The 20,438-nt window shown below is 33.5% G+C and overlaps 2 protein-coding genes and 1 long non-coding RNA gene across 4 annotated transcripts in view; 2 read left to right on the plus strand and 1 right to left on the minus strand.

The window, feature by feature from the left end:
• On the plus strand, positions 6,184-8,559 carry LOC104747753. Of its 2 annotated transcripts, none has more exons than XR_761226.2 (5): positions 6,184-6,709; positions 7,049-7,255; positions 7,342-7,386; positions 7,826-7,962; positions 8,314-8,559. It is a non-coding gene; the product is annotated as an uncharacterized LOC104747753 (long non-coding RNA). The 2 variants fall into 2 exon arrangements; XR_761225.2 differs by having other exon boundaries at positions 6,203-6,709; positions 7,049-7,128.
• Positions 9,043-11,108, minus strand: LOC104747754. Its single transcript, XM_010469442.2, has 2 exons — positions 9,911-11,108; positions 9,043-9,782 (listed from the first exon to the last, which is right to left on the minus strand). The coding sequence occupies exons 1-2, from the start codon at positions 10,172-10,174 to the stop codon at positions 9,243-9,245; spliced, it is 804 nt and encodes a 267-aa protein (XP_010467744.1). The 5' UTR covers positions 10,175-11,108; the 3' UTR covers positions 9,043-9,242.
• LOC104747756 (putative cadmium/zinc-transporting ATPase HMA4) overlaps positions 12,882-20,438 on the plus strand; it is a 10,753-nt gene continuing 3,196 nt past the window's right edge. Inside the window, exons 1-10 of the mRNA XM_019237120.1 lie at positions 12,882-13,062; positions 13,558-13,777; positions 14,976-15,233; positions 16,779-16,876; positions 16,972-17,227; positions 17,306-17,443; positions 17,530-17,857; positions 17,938-18,140; positions 18,226-18,428; positions 19,252-20,407. Coding sequence (XP_019092665.1) covers positions 13,561-13,777; positions 14,976-15,233; positions 16,779-16,876; positions 16,972-17,227; positions 17,306-17,443; positions 17,530-17,857; positions 17,938-18,140; positions 18,226-18,428; positions 19,252-20,407 — 2,857 coding nt within the window. The 5' untranslated portion in view covers positions 12,882-13,062; positions 13,558-13,560. The remainder of the gene's footprint in view (positions 13,063-13,557; positions 13,778-14,975; positions 15,234-16,778; positions 16,877-16,971; positions 17,228-17,305; positions 17,444-17,529; positions 17,858-17,937; positions 18,141-18,225; positions 18,429-19,251; positions 20,408-20,438) is intronic.

A 20,438-nucleotide genomic window follows, 5' to 3' on the forward strand; every position in this document is an offset into this window, starting at 1 on the left:
AAAATCTTTAAAACTCTATTCAAATCTTAAACCAATAACCTCTACTTAATTCATGTCCAATCGGCAACATGCATAATTTTGTTAGTCATTCTACTATATTTATGATATTATATTGCTAAAATTCAAATAACTTTTTTTTTTCTTGATAACTCTTATGTTTTTCATTATAGACGTTATTAATATAATATCACAGATCAAAATTATATTCATATTGAATCAATCCTTGGAATATGAGAGTATAAATTGTGATAGCAAAGCAATGGGGCATTATAGTAACTGCGGACGCATCACCAGTGGGAAAATACGTTGGAAGAATTTAGGAAAAGCAAATCAAAAGAAGGGGACCTGCCTCGGCCTCGCTCACTCAGCCTGTTAAAGTAAAAGCCAGTATTTGGACCCTACCATTCGTAAAGGATACATCATCGATAAAAATATGCCTCGATACCTGATCTTTCTCCTTTTTTGTTCCAGTGTACTCATTTTATTCACGACAATGCCATTGACATTCATATTAAGTAGAGTTCAGTCCTAATCTGGCCCAATGGAGAATTAGCCCGTAGGACTTGTATATAACTTCAATCATTGTGTTGTGTTTTCACAAAGTTTTAGCTCAACATATCTTTTATTGTGTGACATTGCCACAAACGCGTATTTTGTCAAATATGATATCTTAAAACCGATCATAGTCATATTGTGTGATTCGGTCTCGACAACAATTATGCTTAACTTATATGATATTTTGTAAAAGAAGAACTCACATTCAAACAGTTTTTACATATGGTTCATGCTTTGTGTGATTATATGCAAGTTTTTTTGTTCTGATTAAAAAAGAAAGTATACAAATAATGAAATTCAGTATATAGTTTGAGTAAAGTTTTATCACCCTCAAATGTGTGTTTGACTTATTTACATGAAAATGGTATTTCTTTTAGAAAAAAAAAATGTTGTATCACCATATTTTAGTTTATATGCTAATGTTGGCTGTTGATCGTATGTCCACTATAACCTGATCGTGTTTTTCACTGTGTACATATCATGATAAGACACTTGTCTCTTGCCTTTTTCCCCATTTTTAATTCAAAGACACCTTCACTTATTTGGTGGCAGTGGTCTCTACAAGAGAGATCGAGAGAGGTGGTGAAAATGATCTCTTCAAGAGAGGAACATGATAGAAAGGATTGACCCAAAATGAGAAATCTCAGCATTATCGTTCGAGCCCTATGCTTTAAGTGTCAAATAGTATCAGTTGAGAATATAATCTTAAACTATTGGCATGAAAATGGCGTTTTATATATGTAGTTTGGCTGGTTAGTTTAATTACAATTTGTAGTTCAGGTATTGACGAAAAAAACTTAAGAAAAGATAAATGCATGGTACGTTGTCTTCGTCGTAGAAACGATTATATTATCAGTTAGTATATACATATACAAATTTTGGACGTATGAAAATTTCAAGATGAATGACCAAAAGTAATAGAAGTACAGAACTATATAACCAAAGTTCTCTGTATGACGGACTGGTCATCACTCACCAGGATGAAAGTGAATCTCACAAGTTAATGCGTAGTGGTATAAATACTTTGCATCAAATCTATCATATAACTCCAAGGTGGGAGTATCTTATATTATCGATCGTTAAACGGTATGCTTTTCTTTAATAAAGATATGATTATGATAAGATTTAACAAATTAATTATACAATTAAGCTTGACCACCTCATTGCTAATTTATTTGCGTTGATCAACCTTTATAACCACATTATCAACTTTTCTCAAAAATATTATATATTGACAAATAATAGGTGTCCATTATCGTTTTTATGTGTATTCTAATGCATCACGATACCATATCCATTAATATTTTACTTCATATTCGTGTATTAATTTATACAAGAAACTATAAAGGTTAATTAAGACCGACCAAGAGATTCTAAACCTCCTATGTTTTTAGAAATCTATTAGTCAGATGCTTAGATTTTAACAATTCTACTTAAATCAACTATGAAATTAATCCCATAGTAAAAATGATTTGCTTAATATATAATTAACCTAGTTAATTAGTAGCTTACAAAACTCAAACTAATTTCTGTCACATATATTCTCTAAATATAACCTACAAAATAAAGAATTAAGTTCATGAATAAAATGTTTTCTGGAAAAAATACTATATAGAAAAAATTGAAAGAGAGATGAATTGTTTAGTGATCGAAGTCTGAATATGAAATGTTTCCTGTATTGACAAAAAGGTAGAGAAAACTGAAAATAATAAGTTACTATTCTGAGAAAAAGTTCCAAAGATTCTTTTTTTTTTTTTGTGCAAACAGTTCCAAAGATTCAGGAACTACTATTTTAATGTATCAGGTGGTAGAATGAATATAAGCACAACCACTTATTGAAACACAAAAGAAGTTTCCTTATTATTACATTCCAATTCCAGTTTAATCATATGTTCTTGCTCACTATACGTGTGTGTATTTTATTGTTCACCCGCACTGTGTATTTTCTTACGATATATATTCATAGACCTATAGTGTTGGCTAATTTTGTTTGCCTTTTCAATATATCTTAATGAAAATTAAACTGTTTAATTTTATTTATAATTTAGAAAAAGAATTTTATATTTTACACTTTGGGTGATTCGTTTGAGAAGATATAGTGGATGTGTGTGTTACTTTGAACTATTTTACTCTTTTTAGAATTTTAAAGGAATATGTGTGTTTTAAAAAGGAAAGAGAAAAATTAAACAAATCGTTGGTACTTGGTAGCATGCGGTTTATTCAAGAAGACAAGAAGAATAAGCTACTGTAGACTTGTGTATCGTGAGTGAACATAGAGAATGTAGAATGTTTTTGGAAGCCAACGCTCGAACAAGTCTATTCGTTAGAACTTAGAATAGATCCTGAAAATATTGTCTACCTAATATGCCATTCTGTGATAAGATTTAAGTATTAATGCATAGATATGCTTTGCAAATTTACAATATCAAAGCTGTTGATCTTAAGAAGATTCAATATGGGATGGTGTGATTTTTGTTTTTACAGCTTATGTATATGTTATGCTTCATGTATGTTCAGCTTCATTTGGATCGATCACAATTTAAATAGAAATACAATTGAAATATAATAAGCTGAAACAACTACCACTTACAAATAGTGGTTGTTCCACTGGCGCATGCATGACTTCTCTGAAAGAGTGAGAAGTCTTGCCCTCATATATGAGTGATGTTTGAGATACACTGGTCCAAATGTTGTAACATACGAGTCTATACTAACCTTTTGGAAAATAAAAAAGTAATATATTTATATGATCACTCAAACTATATACGTATTTTTATAGGACCTAACCCCCAGGTACAAAATTTGTATGGCTCTTCGGGCTATTTCGTATTCTTATGTTTGACTATGATCAAGAGGACGTACGTCCACTTAATTTGTTAATATATAACAAAAGTTCATTTATTTTAAAACCCACTATTCGTTGCTATTAAATTTTTCTATAGAGAAAATCAACGTTCAACCAAGATTACATAACAAAGACAAGCCACTCAGGGAATCTACAAATCTTTAAAAAGTAAGACTTTGCATATTGATAGATGATTTATATTAATACTAGATTAAAACAAATTAAACAAAAAAAATATAGCTTCTGCAGGATAAACAGATCATGTGAAACAATGGTATAAGATAAACATAACAAAAGTTGAATAGTGACTATAACAAACGAGATTAGTTTTGACTTGTTTTCTTATAACATTTCGAAGAACCAAATTAATTTGTTCTGCATAATTTCGTTGTGTTGGTCGACAAAATATATCTGAGTAAGGTTGTTTGTAACATAACATATAGTAACTGTTTTTTTATTGCTACAATAAACATGACCAAGATTTCAGGTTTCTCAAACCTAGAAAATGAACTCGTAACCTCTTCCTCTTCATTATGTACCATGTTCTCTTTTTTGTTTGTCTTCATCTAATCATCCATTGAAATCAGGATTGACTGAAAGTTGAGTTTAAAGAAAGAGATAGATGTAGGAGATAAGAAATTACTAAGGTTTCACGGTAAATCGAATGCGATAACCTCAACAAGATGTAAAACTTGTATCGATGTTGAGAATTAAAAAAAGGGTACTTATACAAGCAAATAATTTTAGGATAAATTCCATGTATAGGGATATTCTTAATGCAATTTTCAAATAAAAATAAAATATATGCATGGTCAAGTATGTGATAAGTTTATAAAGTTTTTTTTTTGTCAAACAGCCTCGTTTTTCATTCAAATAAAGCCTCTAGGGCAGAGTTTACAAGCTCTTCAAGCATAACAAGGTTACAAGAAACTTTAAGAGGGTTACAAAAAGCTTAAGAAGGCATACAAAAGCAATAGCAACGGTTTGATAGTCCATAGAGGATCGGAGACCGAAGCAAAAGAGCCACAAGCCACAAGAGATCCCATGGTGTGTCATGATAGACACTTCTGCAACTAAAATATTCTGTTCTTACACAAGAAGTTCGTAAAATGAAAAAGTAAAATAAAATGAGAATATGATCTAATAGTCTTACATTTATATAGTAGTGTTAGAAAGCTAATCGAGATATGTAGGGTGAAGTATAACTAAAATGAATTCTAATTTTGTCTAAAACAGCTTATATATGCTTAAACATGATTTTATAGGTTGGTAAGAAGATATATATCTAGGGAACTTTGCATTATATGAATTTATTGGAGTGACACTAGCAAGCAGCCTCACTAACGAACATAGGGTTTTCCATTATTTGTTTATGTTTTTCCACAGTACTACCTATAATAATGGGTCAGACTCATATATATAATTTGTAACGATTTTGCTGCGACTGTTTGTGGATCACGACGTCCATAATGGTTGGCGGCAGCATGCTATTTTGCAAAACTTGTTAGGTAGTCTTTCATATCACTACGATTTGTTTTTTTTTTTCCCGTATTTGGTTCTCATTTATACTGTTAACTTTTATAATTAACCAATTATACGAATTAGTGAAATGGTTCATATTTGTAAATAATTTAAGTTTTCATTTTACTTATGATGTAAAATTCTTTAAAAGAGAGAGAGAGAGAGAGACCGTGAGCGTGAATGCGTAGGTTCGGATTGTGTAAAACAATCCGATTTATATGAATTTTGTAGGTCATCTTGCGGGTTTGATACAAATTTCAATATTAAGATCAACCGGTATTTTTTTAGTATATATTATTTTACATCTCATCTCATTCCAATATAGGATTTCTAACATATACGATGTTATATACTATTCTACATATATAATCCCTAACGTATACGGTACTAAAAAGCATTGACAAAGACAAAAAGTAAAAAATTATTTTTCTACTATAAATTACTCATTCTGACGAATTTCCAAAGTTTCTCATGTGTAACTATAGCATTATCATGTAATATGTTACAGCACAAATAATCAGATTAGTTTTTGTATAATTTCTTTATAGCCACAAACATATTATTAGAATTAAAAAAGATTAAGCGATCTTTAACTGAAATTTGTTGAACACAATATGCTGCATATTTTAGGGCTTGATGCAACGTGGTCCCTATAGTGTCCCAGATTACTGAGATAACGTTTAAATTAAGGAAAAGATGTAACCAATTATTCAATTCTGACTACTAACAGCCCGCAAAGAAAAATCCAATATTTGAAATTATGTCAGTACTGTACTACACTACTACTGTTCAATCTACGATCTATTTTTTTTTTTTATATACGTAATGGGTTGATCCGGTCATGTTTTAATAGAAACACGTTGAAATGATATAGAGTGGATTTTTCTATGATGGTTATCACACTGTCTATTCCAAAATTTAAAATGATTCTCGACTAATGTTGAGAGTATCCAATTAGCATAATTTCGAATACATTGTAAATTGTTTGGACTTTCAACCCAAATCCATATTTTCCAGACAAATATGATTTTTTTTTGTTTCCAACGTAGGTCGAACATGGGTTAGTTCCTTTCATCATTTCATAGACCACGTCCGTGTGGGCATCTATGATGCATTCTCAACTCTCGAGAGCTTATTCTTGTTTGAATATAACAAATAGACACTACAAGAAAAATGCTTATTAATAGCACATTAGGATAGCACTATTTTCGTAACTGTTATAAATGATAGATTTTTGATTTTGGTTAGTATTAATAGCACTAGAAAAAAGCTATGATAAAAATTCATTAAAATGTAAACCTAAAATCATTTATTCTGTCTATACTTAAAAGGAAAACTTTACTTGAGCCTTGTTCGTATCTAAAAGTTTTAATTACCCCTATATTCTTTTCCCTTCTCTATACGATGAACAAGAGAAAAAAAAATCTCCAAACTGAAATCTAGGTCTTCAGTCTTCTCGACTCCGCCACAGACTCCACCGTGAAGCTCGTCGCCGGCCTCATTTCGCATCCATTATGTCAACTCCGAGCCTGAGACTGAAGACGCCAATGGAGACAACACCAATCGGGACAAAGATCGAGACTGAGATTGAGATGGGGACCGAGTACGTGACCGCGACTGGGAGAATGATAGGGGTGAGATCGAGATTGCGATAGGANAGAGAGAGAGAGAGAGAGAGAGAGAGAGAGAGAGAGAGAGAGAGACCGTGAGCGTGAATGCGTAGGTTCGGATTGTGTAAAACAATCAAGAGTTTCATGTTCTTCTTATTCGTCCAAGTGCACCCACCAGGTGTTTGCTTTTATTCCTTACTCACAATTTAAAAATTTTAATTAATCGAGCTTAAAAATTTCTTAGCTTTGGATGTTTGTCTGAATTTAAGATTGTTCTGTTCTTTTGGTTATTAATCGAGCTTGGATGTTAGTCTAAATTGAAGGTTGGATGCTAGTTTGAAATGAAGGTTGTTCTGTTCTTCAATTCTTCTTTTCTATTTAGTTCTTTTGAAGAGGACTTTGAAACTTTGTTATTTGGTTTTTCTAATCCGTTCTCTTGTTACTGTGCTATGTTGGGGGTAACTATTAGATTGTGTATCCATTAAACCCTGAGGTATTTTTGATGAGTTGGTTGCAGATTAGTTCTACTAAGATTGAAGTAAAGACAAAAGAGGGAGATGTTCTTGCAGTCATGAAGCGTAAGGAGATAATAAGAAGGTTTGAGAACTAAGTCTTTTTGTGAATTTTTTGTTTATCATTTTCATGTTTGGATGTTCTCTAAACATTTTGAATCTCATATAAGAAAGAAGAAGGCTGTTCACAAGACCATTACAACCGATGACAAGTTTTGTTGTCCCTTCTTTCGATCTCCCTTGCTCAAACTTTGTTTTCGTTGAGTTGTTGTTTTTATTCTCATTTTTTTTTGTGTAGAAAGGAGATAAGAGAGCCAGTCAGCCAGAAATTCTATGCCACAAGGTTAGATTTTTCGCTGTTATATTGTGTTACTGTTACTAAACAAGACCTTGACACTTTTGGTTACAGAGTCCACTTCCTACCAATTTGTATTGCTGCATTTGGTCTGACATTTACTTGAATGTGCAAGTTTCTAAAATACTTTCATGACTAGCAATTCATCTAGTGTCTTGTCTTTTTTTCTGTCCATTACTAGTTTTCTCTGTGAGTCTTTCTCTCTTTGCCTCTATGATCTAGTTCTTAAACTATATGTTTTTTTTCACTTCGTGTGATTCTTGTCTCTTGAAATCTGTTATAGTGTCTCATTCTCTTATTCATTTGTGTTTTGGTTATAGGCTGAAAAAACAGATGATAAAGTTATATCCTTACTTTTAGACTTCAACTTATGTGCTTTGTGTGAGAGCTTGCTTATAAACACTTATAATCTTTCTTGTTTGTGCAGTGTGTGACTGTTTGGAGTTTCCAACATGAATAAAGAGTCTGGCGCCTGAGCAGAGGTAACAGAAGAAATTATTTTCAATAAAACCCTCCTGCAGAGATTGTGGAATGGCCTGAATCTGGTGACAAGCCCATACATAGGTAATTATATATATCTTATTACCTTTCCATTAGTGGATGTTGCATGTTTAGTTGGATGTTACCCCATCTATTATCATTCTTATTTGCACCATTGTATGGATAAGCTGTGATAGCTGTTTAAGAAGGGTGAATGCTTTGTTTTGATTATCAGAATGGTGAATGCTTTGTTTATCTGATTCTCTACTTGTCTTATAGAAAACCTTAATGTTGATTCTACTCATCCATAAGTCTCTGATATTTGAGTTTGAGCTAAAATGTCTTTATTCTATCTGTCAATGTTTTGGATTCGTGAATATCTTTCTTTACTTTACCACAAAAGCACCTTAGTTTTGTGGATACACATGATTACAGGGAATATGGATGGGAATGCTAACCGGAACAGTTCTTCAGACATGTGTACTGCTTTTGATGGGAAGGCGAAATAGATAGAGGAGAAGAGACGGAAGATATCGCAAGTTTGTCTCAATCCTTATAAGTTTTAATGTTAGCTTTTTTGGATAAAACTTGGCAGCATAGTACAAGACTTGTATGATATGTAAGATTTGTTTAAATTAATGTTATGTATGTTGATGATATTTATGAAATAATTTTTTTTTATATCAATCCATTTAAATAAGTCTGCAAAACTGGGGTCAAATATATAAATTATAAAAATCAAATTAAAATTTAAATTTCTCCATATAGCAAAATAAAAATGCTATGACATAATATAAAATGGCACAAAATATGTGTTACGGAAAACTATATTATATCATTTGATTAGTGCTATAAAAGAATGACATATAATAGCACATGTCAAAAACGCTATAATAGAGGTGACACCTAAGATAGCTGCCGATAACATAGCATTTATGAAAACGCTATTAAACACATACGATAGCATTTATCATGTGCTATGAATATTGATTTTTCTTGTAGTGAGAATTTCTAATCTCTGAGATAAGTTAAGAAGAAAAAAACATAATTCACATATTAATGATTTAACTGATTAAAATAATTGATGTTTTTATTATATTGTTAGTTTTAAATTCAGTTCCAATTGATTAGAAAGAATTTCACAATTTATAAAACTGCCACAAATATTATCATCAAAAACAGCTTTCAAACCTAGAAAGACTATGAGACTGAGACAATTAGGTGATTGCTATGAGCCTATATATGGCTTACTCTATTACATTCCATAGCTCATCCGTGATATCATTTTTTTTTTTTTGATCAAACGGTTGTTTCTATTCAATCAGACAGAAACAATACAAATAAAAGGATATAAATCCCAGAGTTTAAAAAGCGACATACAAAGGTTTTCCCAAAACCATAAGCATGAGTAAAGAAAGATAGAACATCAAGCAAGAGTCCATGATCGGTATGAAACAAAAGCTATGGAGCAGTTGGATACATGTGGCATCAAGGTTGCAAGAATGGTCGTCGTCGATGAGTTCGACAGATGACAAGTTGGTCACAGTCGAGAGACATTGTGCCGTTAAAATGATCGGTAGAGCCAAAAAGCTCACCTGGATGAAGAGCACTAGCCGAAGCAAGGCCAGGTCAAGGAGTTGGGGGACAAAAGTCCGGATGGTAATGGAGGTGGAGATATTGGGTTGCTTGGAGCGGTGGTGTTTAAGGCAATTGGCCGGAATTGACGAGAGGTGATTGCTGATAGAGAAACCTCTAAGATCAAGATCACATCCTCGGTACTGTGTCATCAGAGTTGCGGAGCCATAAGGCTTCAAGAGTTTAGGCAAGGTAGAGTTCATCATTGGAGCTAAACCAGGTTTCGTGAGCAGCATGTGTACATTCGAATCATAAGTGGTGGATCCTCTCTGCCATGAAAATGGTGATCAAGAATTCCACACACATTATGCAACCGATAGGATATTGATAGATATAAACCATGCTTGAGCTTCGAACGAGGGGTTGATAATAGGGTGTTGTGAGCAGTAGAGCTTACCAACGTAGTGATTATTAGGTGCAGAGGATAAGTGTCAGGTCGTGACCAATCAGGTGGATCCTCTCTGCCATGGAGATGGTGATCAAGAATTCCACACAAGGATTGAGCTCGACAAAACACGGAACAGGAAGCAACAGACCTGAGTTTCGGGAAGTAAGGTGGGCGTTGGGGGTTGACATCCCTTTGATAAAGGGAGTTTCGGGATTCACCCGACAAAGTCATGAGCAGAGTAGCCACCAAAATTCTAATATACCCTTTATACATCCAAGACAGCCTAACTAAATGGGTTCTTTGATGCAGTCTTCGGACATCGAGTATAGCCAGAAAGTTTAGGCAAAGTCAACAGGATAATAGAGGGTTAGATAAATAGAACCTGGGATCTTGGAAATTGGGCAAAACCTTCTGTAAAGCTAGCGTGCCGAGCTTTGTTTTGATGTTCATCCACAGGAAAAGTGCTGTGAAGAACCGAGAGAGATGATACGTACAGCGGCTGACCAGGGAGAGTGAAGGAAACTTCTGCGTCTCCGGTGGGAGCATATACAGGGCTGCCAAGCTCAGGGAAAGGTAAGTGTTCAAGACGGTAGTCCAAACGCAGAGAAAATTCAATTCTCTGGAGGAGTCCTCTCCAAACGTCGTCGCCGTCTCCGCCTGCCAAGGCTCGGGTGACATTGGGGAAGAGAGATCTGCAGAGTTGATTGCCATTCCGGATCTATGATTAAAGTGACCAGGGGACGTGATTTCCGTCGGTAGTGAAGCTGGATCTGGTTGATTGAGGGGGGTTTGCGTCGATTGACAAAAGAGAAACAAAAGGGGAAAACAGAATTGAGAAAGAAAACTAAGAAAGCAGAGAAGATACAGAGCGAAAACTATGGTCGAGATACCCTGACGCCGGCGAGCCAAAGCTCCACCGGCGTCGGTGAGTTTTGGTGTTGACGGCTCCTCGATATTCGGGTCTGGGAGAAAAGGTTTTAGGGCGAACTCTTACGTGTTTCTACATGCCCAAGCAATCTTTACTTGGATTTTGGCCGGCTCACGCTCATCCGTGATATCATAAAATGCATGATTTAAGCCGTATACGTCTTTACTCCATCTGTTTCTCCAAGCAAAAGTTATATATTATGCAACCATGTGAAAATTTTCAATAAAGTATACAAGATATAGGTAGATAAGCTACAAAAAGTAGAAGACAATTGGTGCGTTGCATTAAAAGAATGTGTAGTTAATTATTTATAATGATGATAAAAATAAGAAAATCGTACCAAAAACTAATAATAAAGTAAGCAATGAAATGAGGAATCACACATGGATTCCATTTTGTGACATTCCACTTTTGGGGGTTTCCACTAAAATTTTGGTAACTTTGAATTCGTGTCTTTCACTCACGAGATAAAATCCTCTTTTGATCATTTTTTTTGGTCCAAATTAAAATACAATCTAGCAAAAGTTATTATTAATAATAGTAATTCCAATTCGTAGATATGCTATATAATAATGTGCCTAAACTCGTGACGTATTGGACCTTTCCAACTTGTAGTAATGTTTTGTAATCTCAATACTTTTCCTTTATAACCAATTTATATAGTAGATAAATAAAAGTTTACCATATTGTAACCCCTAAGAGAAACTTATTAGAATATGTAATTGTTTTAACCAAACTCTAATCAATCATCTCCGTTGATGATACTTGGTTTCAAGACTAACTAATATCGAGTTCCCCAAAACAAAGTCATATGGGCAAACATTGATTTTCTTATTAAGAATGTTTATTTTCTTATGAATTATGACAATTTACGAAATGATTGTTTATTTTCTTATGAATTATAACAATTTACGAAATGATTTCTAACGCTATTGATTTGTTGGAAATAAGATTGTCGATTCAAATTTTAATTTTTGTATACTATATTTGGATCATCATGAATTTTTTTTTTAAAAGAGTTAGAATAGTCTATAATCCATTATTAAGAATAAATAGTTAACTTAAATATGGGAACTGAATCTTGATTCTTGAACATAGGAAACTGTCGTGGAAATTAGTTCCTGAACATAGGATCTGCCCTGGAAAGTGGAAACTAGGAACGATAGAAATTGAAAACAAATAACTAAACATAGCTTACATGGTTCGTTGCACAAAAAAAAAAAAAAAAAAGCTTACATGGTTAAAAAAAAAAAACTTTAAACCCCATAAAACCAAGTTTTTTTTTTTTTTTTTTTTTAACACAAAACCAAGTTATAGTTCCAAAAATACCAAAACAATAGTATATCAAAAACACAATAAATTTAGGTTTAAGAAAGGTTTAAAGTTTTTAGTAATGATTCTTGAATCACTTGGTAGCCTTAAAAATTGACACACCTAAAAATTGTGGCATTTTTGATAATCTTAAAAATTTTGTGGTAATTTTGGAAAAACAAAGCATGAATTTTGCAACACTCTTATTTATCTGATAGAAAAAAAAGAACAAGNAAAACAAATAACTAAACATATCATACATGGTATAAAAAAAAAAAAACTTCAAACCCCATAAAACCAAGTTATAGTTCCAAAAATACCAAAACAATAGTATATCAAAAACACAATAAATTTAGGTTTAAGAAAGGTTTAAAAAAATTTTGACCAAAAAAAAAAGAAAGGTTTAAATTTTTTAGTAATGATTCTTGAATCACTTGGTACCCTTTTAGCCTTTGCCAATAACCATTGACACACCTAAAACATTGTGGCATTTTTGATAATCTTAAAAATTTCGTGGTAATTTTGGAAAAACAAAGCATGAATTTTGGAACACTCTTATTTATCTGATAGAAAAACAGAACAAATTATAAGTCTTGAAATTCTTACCCCTGGAAAACAATTAAATAGAATTCATTATCCATAAATGTATTTGATAGTTTCGAAAAAATGATAAAGAAACCAACCAATCATCTTTCATCTAACATTCTTAGTTGTCTGCCTATATAAGCAACTACCATTTTCTAGACCTCTTCACCTCAAATCTTCTTCTCAAGGTTCTTCTAACACTTCTCTCACTCCCTCTCCCAACCTTTTATGCTTAAACCTAATCTGTTCCAACCGATCCAAACCAAACCAGTCCGGCCTTTCTTCTCAGCTTCTCCTCTTTGCTACTACTAGCTTGTAATCTTATCTCTGATCTCTGGTAATTTTTCTCTTCTTGATTCACATATATTTCATGAGAAGTGATCTAAAACAAAACGCTCTTCTTCTCTTGCNTTTTTTTTTTTTTTTTTTTTTTTTTTGTGTCCAATTCTTAGATTCCAAAAAAGAATAAGCAAAAGTTGATTCGTCTTCGTCCTCGTAATTGAAACTTTTTTTTAAAAGCAAATGAGATAGTGATAATTTGTTGGCCTGATCTTTAATTATTTTTGTATTTTTGTTCTAAAAAGTAAGCATTTTCAAGAAGAAAACACAAAAACCTATATCCAAAGTTTCATCCTTTAAAAAAAGAAATGAACAAAGCTGTTTCATGATAATGATATCTCCAATCTTCTAATTGACATTTAAGCCAACACTTCAAAAAGTTTTTTGCTTTCTTCTTTTTTTCCTCCTCAAAAACAGTAGTAAAGTAACGCCATAATTAAGCCTATGTATAAATCAATGATAATTTAGTTGTTTTGATCAACTTTTAAAACAGAAAATGGCGTCGTCACAAAACAAAGAAGAAGAGAAAAAGAAAATGAAGAAGTTGCAAAAGAGTTACTTCGACGTTCTTGGAATCTGTTGTACATCAGAGGTTCCTATTATCGAAAACATTCTCAAGTCTCTTGATGGTGTTAAAGATTTTTCCGTCATCGTTCCGTCGAGAACCGTGATTGTTGTTCACGACAGCCTCCTCATCTCTCCGTTCCAAATTGGTAAATCATCATTAAAAATTATTTTTATTTTTATTTTTATTTTCCCCAGTCAAAAAATAATAACTAAATTATCAAATAATCACTTCGTTTTTACCAAAACAAAAAAAAATCACTTCGTTTTCATACTAAAATCTCTCTTCATTTGCTATTTACTTTATATCTCTTTAATTAGTGGATTTCACGTCATAGTTTCACGTCATGGTTTCATACGCAAACGCCATCTTTGGTCACTAGATAGTCAAGTATGTGATCCAACAAGTCACTTCAATTAAAAAGTGTAAATGTTCTACCACTAATCTTCTTTAACCAAAACTACTCTTTTCTTTTTTTTTTTTTTTGGACAACAAACTACTCTTTTCTAATGGCTTTACTTTGATTTCTGTGTTCTGTTTTAAGTGGGGTAAAATGGGTATGTTTTAAACCTAGGAGGTTGCCTCGGTTGAAGCTAAATGTAAATTTTAAAATCAATAGTTTTTTTCTTTTCTTTTTCATTCTAACAACAAAATAGGATAAACCGTTGCTAAATTTTTCAATTCTTTCCATGAAACTCGTTCAGTTTGTATAACCAAAGATTGTGAATAAGTCAAACGGTATCTACAAATCTAACAAATTGAAAATGATAACATCTCTATAAAAACGCAACTTTGGCATAATAACGGCAATGATACAAACGATACATGTTTTTTTTCTAATATGTACATGATATAATTTTTGCATATTCTAATACCTTTACCATAATGTTTTTGGAATATTATAACTCACCTAATACATGCATATGTATTTTGCATGTATTAAGCATGCTACGTTTGTAAGCAATATATCTAATTGACATCATATATATCTAATTTCCAAAACCTTGTATAGGAAAAAAGTTGTTAGAAAAAGCCTGTCGAGATACTTACCAAATCTTTTGATACGAATATTTAAATAGGTAGTGGATCATACTCGTTACGTAACTATATTTTATAATTTCTTTTTATTTAACAAAAAAAAATATTACATATTAGACATAAAAGTTATAATAATCAAATAAAATATTCTTTTCAAAATTAAGGAAATGCACTATTTTAAGGTTTTCATTTTAATATAGGCTAATTATTTGTCTTTTTCCCTCACTAAATTTTGTTTTCTTTTAAAAAAATCTTCTTCCACTTTTGTTGATTATATGATTTAATTCTGAGAAAATTTGTGATTGCAGCTAAGGCACTCAACCAAGCTAGGTTAGAAGCAAACGTGAGAGTAAACGGAGAAACAAACTTCAAGAACAAATGGCCAAGCCCCTTCGCGGTGGTTTCCGGCATACTTCTCCTTCTCTCCTTCTTAAAATTCGTCTACTCGCCTTTACGTTGGATCGCCGTCGCAGCAGTCGCCGCCGGGATTTATCCGATTCTTGCCAAAGCCTTTGCTTCCATTAAAAGGCTTAGGATCGACATCAACATTTTGGTCATTATAACCGGTAATACCACTTTTTCCTTTCTTTTTTTGTTGTCTTATACCACTTCTTATTACATTTCTCTATATTTATATTTATTCCGTGACTTAAGAGTGATGTGTTATACAATGATTTGTTGGTTTATGGTTATCCGTGATCGATGTAACAACCTTATAGTATTAGTTATGGCTAAATACCGAATAAAAGCAGTAATAGCTTAGCAAATTGTGGTAAATTTAAAACTACTAATATATATAATTTCTTAAAACTTGTGATCCAGTCTTTTATTCGGTATTTAGCCCTTTTATGGTACTTTATAAAAGCTTTGAAAACTGCTTTCCCTGCGAACCCAACACTCCACGAAACCTTTTCAAAAAGTTTCCTTTATTTTTTCTTGATATTTATAAACACCAAAACATATACTAGTATATATGATATAATGTTCAATTTTCTTATAGAAGTTCTACATAAAAGATAAGAATTTAAGTTTGAATATTTTGTTGTATACTGTATAGAAGAGTTTCTTTGAGTTATATAAGTTACCGAAAATTAAAACCGGTTTATATATATGCTGCATGTAATGTAACTTTGATAAAGGAAAACACCAAAATGTTCTTTGGATGTTATTAGGATATAGGAAAAATGAACATGTGAAAAGACTTGAAAGTTGGTGTGGAAGATATTGCAATAACAAAAAGGTACACTCAAAATATGGAAAAAAGAAGAAGACGCCTTTCACTTTTCTGTTTACAAAAACATTCAATTTAGTTCATTTCTAGATTAGAAAAAAAAAATTATAGGAACAAAAATATTTTTAAATCATAATTTTCTATGAGGATAATTTTCCTCGGATTCTCTTTGACGATGCAGAAATTGTATGAATTACTAATCTTAGAGAAACAAAAATTAAAGACTAGAGAAAATTATTTTAAAAAAAATATATATATATATATTTTTTCTATGTAACACCCAAGAAAAATACAAAATAATTGTATTAAGATTTTTTTTTTCCTTTTCCAAACTACAGAAATCTTCAAACTAAATATGCAGACTAGTTTTCGAAGTTTTTAGAAAGTCTCGAAAATAAAAGTGATATATTTTATAATCATTTTTAGATATATTGCAGTTACGTGCTATAGAAGGAAATACCTTTAGTAGGTTTTGATTGGCTTTTCTACAACTCAAAATGGAAAAAGCATCTTTAAGGCTTTAAACAGAGAAAAGAACAAAAGTGCATAAAATAATTGAATAAAGATCATCAAATCTCAAAAGTAAAGAAATTATTTCAGAAATTTGGAACTGTATTTTTAAATTAGACTTACCCTGCGTCATTGGCTGATTATGGAACTGAGTTAAATTTATTTGTAATTTCCGTTTATAAACCTGATTAGCAAGAAAAACATATTAACTGTGAATTTACTTTTGTGAATATTTTATTTCGTTTGGAAAATGTATATAGTTACTTGAAGCTTTCTTTGATTTTATATTTTTATCAAAACAAATATTGTACTCTGAGAGGTTATGATTGTTATAGGTTTAACTGATAATACTCCAATTTCATCAACACAGTGATTGCAACACTCGCAATGCAAGATTTCATGGAGGCTGCAGCAGTTGTGTTCTTATTCACCATAGCTGACTGGCTCGAAACAAGAGCTAGCTACAAGGTTTGTTAACTAATAATTTTGAAATTTCTTGCTATCTTTATAATGATATGAAGTTGCAAGTGTAAGTACTGATTATGGCAAGTGTAAAATTTCAGGCGAGTTCGGTAATGCAGTCTTTAATGAGCCTAGCTCCTCAAAAGGCAACAATAGCCGAGAGTGGAGAAGAAGTTGAAGTAGATGAGGTTAAGGTTAGCACAGTTGTAGCAGTGAAAGCCGGTGAAACCATACCAATTGATGGAATTGTGGTGGATGGAAACTGTGAAGTAGACGAGAAAACTTTAACGGGTGAAGCATTCCCTGTGCCTAAACAGAGAGATTCTATAGTTTGGGCTGGAACAATCAATCTAAATGGTATGTAAACCTCTCTAAAATAGCTTCAAGCTTTGTATCTTTCAGTCTTTTGATCTTTCTCCATGTGTGTTTTTGCAGGTTATATAACTGTGAAAACAACTTCTTTAGCTGGTGATTGCGTGGTTGCAAAGATGGCTAAGCTAGTAGAAGAAGCTCAGAGTAGTAAAACCAAATCTCAGAGACTAATAGACAAATGCTCTCAGTACTATACTCCAGGTAAGCAAAAACATAACCATAACTTGTTTTTCTTTATATTCTTGATTCGCTAATTTGAGACCGTTGTGATTCTTGTTTTGTTTCAGCAATCATCATAATATCAGCTTGCTTTGCAATTGTCCCTATTATAATGAAGGTTCACAACCTCACCCATTGGTTTCACTTAGCACTAGTTGTGTTAGTCAGTGCTTGTCCTTGTGGGCTTATACTCTCTACACCAGTTGCTACCTTCTGTGCACTTACTAAAGCGGCTACTTCAGGGCTTCTGATCAAAAGTGCTGATTATCTTGACACTCTCTCAAAGATCAAGATCGCTGCTTTCGACAAAACTGGGACTATTACCAGAGGAGAGTTCATCGTCATAGATTTCAAGTCACTCTCTAGAGATATAACCCTACGCAGCTTGCTTTACTGGTAAAAAAAACAAACAAACATGTGTTCTGACCAAAACCTGTTTGGTGAGATAACTTGTAACTGAGTATTGAATTTTTCAGGGTATCAAGTGTTGAAAGCAAATCAAGTCATCCAATGGCTGCAACAATCGTGGACCATGCAAAATCTGTTTCTGTTGAGCCTAGGCCTGAAGAGGTTGAGGACTACCAGAACTTTCCAGGTGAAGGAATCTACGGGAAGATTGATGGCAACGATATCTACATCGGGAACAAAAGGATCGCTTCTCGTGCTGGTTGTTCTACAGGTACATTGGCTACACAAACTCAATGGAATGAGGTTTTGTATATTCTATAGTATGATCACTTAACTGTTGTTCTTTCTTTTGACAGTTCCAGAGATTGAAGTTGATACAAAAGGTGGGAAGACTGTGGGATATGTTTATGTAGGTGAAAGACTAGCTGGAGTTTTCAGTCTTTCTGATGCTTGTAGATCCGGTGTATCTCAAGCAATGACAGAACTGAAATCTATGGGAATCAAAACCGCAATGCTAACAGGAGATAGTCAAGCCTCGGCGATGCATGCTCAGGAACAGGTGAGACTTAAAAACAGAATTTTATTACTCTCTTAATCCAAGAGGTTATGTAAAGCCTTGAAATGTTTTTATGAAACAGCTAGGGAATGTTTTGGATGTTGTACATGGAGAACTTCTTCCAGAAGATAAATCCAAAATCATACAAGAGTTTAAGAAAGAAGGACCAACCGCAATGGTAGGGGACGGTGTGAATGATGCACCTGCTTTAGCTACCGCTGATATTGGTATCTCCATGGGGATTTCTGGCTCTGCACTAGCGACTCAGACTGGTCATATTATTCTGATGTCTAATGACATAAGGAGGATACCACAAGCGATAAAGCTAGCGAGAAGAGCTCGGCGCAAAGTTGTTCAAAACGTGTTTCTTTCCATTACTTTCAAAGCAGGAATACTGGCTTTGGCCTTTGCTGGTCATCCTTTGATTTGGGCAGCGGTACTTGTTGATGTAGGGACTTGTCTGCTAGTGATTTTCAATAGTATGTTGTTGCTGCGAGAGAAGAAAAAGAGTGGGAACAAAAAGTGTTACAGGGCTTCTACATCTATGTTGAATGGTAGGAAGCTTGAAGGCGATGATGAAGATGNGGATATGTTTATGTAGGTGAAAGACTAGCTGGAGTTTTCAGTCTTTCTGATGCTTGTAGATCCGGTGTATCTCAAGCAATGACAGAACTGAAATCTATGGGAATCAAAACCGCAATGCTAACAGGAGATAGTCAAGCCTCGGCGATGCATGCTCAGGAACAGGTGAGACTTAAAAACAGAATTTTATTACTCTCTTAATCCAAGAGGTTATGTAAAGCCTTGAAATGTTTTTATGAAACAGCTAGGGAATGTTTTGGATGTTGTACATGGAGAACTTCTTCCAGAAGATAAATCCAAAATCATACAAGAGTTTAAGAAAGAAGGACCAACCGCAATGGTAGGGGACGGTGTGAATGATGCACCTGCTTTAGCTACCGCTGATATTGGTATCTCCATGGGGATTTCTGGCTCTGCACTAGCGACTCAGACTGGTCATATTATTCTGATGTCTAATGACATAAGGAGGATACCACAAGCGATAAAGCTAGCGAGAAGAGCTCGGCGCAAAGTTGTTCAAAACGTGTTTCTTTCCATTACTTTCAAAGCAGGAATACTGGCTTTGGCCTTTGCTGGTCATCCTTTGATTTGGGCAGCGGTACTTGTTGATGTAGGGACTTGTCTGCTAGTGATTTTCAATAGTATGTTGTTGCTGCGAGAGAAGAAAAAGAGTGGGAACAAAAAGTGTTACAGGGCTTCTACATCTATGTTGAATGGTAGGAAGCTTGAAGGCGATGATGAAGATGTTGTGGATTTAGAAGCAGGCTTGTTGACAAAGAGCGGGAATGGTGAATGCAACTCAGGATGTTGTGGTGATAAGAAAGCTCAAGAGAAGGTGATGATGAGACAAAGTCATACAACCAGTTCTGACCATTTTCACTCTGGTTGTTGTGGCGATAAGAAGCAAGACAATGTAAAGGTTGTAAGAGATGGCTGTTGCGGTGAGAAAACTAGGAAACCAGAGGGAAATACAACTTCATTGAGTTCATGCAAGAAGTCGACTACTCATGTCAAACATGACCTGAAAATGAAAGGTGGTTCAGGTTGTTGTGCTAACAAAAATGAGAAGATGAAGGAAGTAGTGGCAAAGAGCTTTTGTGAGAAACCCAAACAGAAAATGGAGAGTGCTGGACACTGCAGGTCTGGCCATTGCGAGAAGAAGAAGCAAGATGAGGAAATACTGCCGAAGGAGGTTCTTGGTCAGGAATTAACTGTTTTGGAAATAGAGTTGCAGACAAAGGATGGTGAAACCTGCAAAACAAGCTGTTGTGACAAAAAAGAGAAGGTTAAGGAAACAAGTTTGTTGCTTTCAAGTGAGGACACATCTTACCTGGAGAAGAGAGTGATGATTAAAGATAAAGAAAACTGCAAGTCTGGCTGCTGTGATGGTGAAAATCAAACTGCTGAAGTTACAATTGTGGATTGTAGCTC

This window comes from Camelina sativa, chromosome 15, assembly GCF_000633955.1.
Source record: "Camelina sativa cultivar DH55 chromosome 15, Cs, whole genome shotgun sequence".
In the NCBI taxonomy this organism is placed as follows: Eukaryota; Viridiplantae; Streptophyta; class Magnoliopsida; order Brassicales; family Brassicaceae; genus Camelina; species Camelina sativa.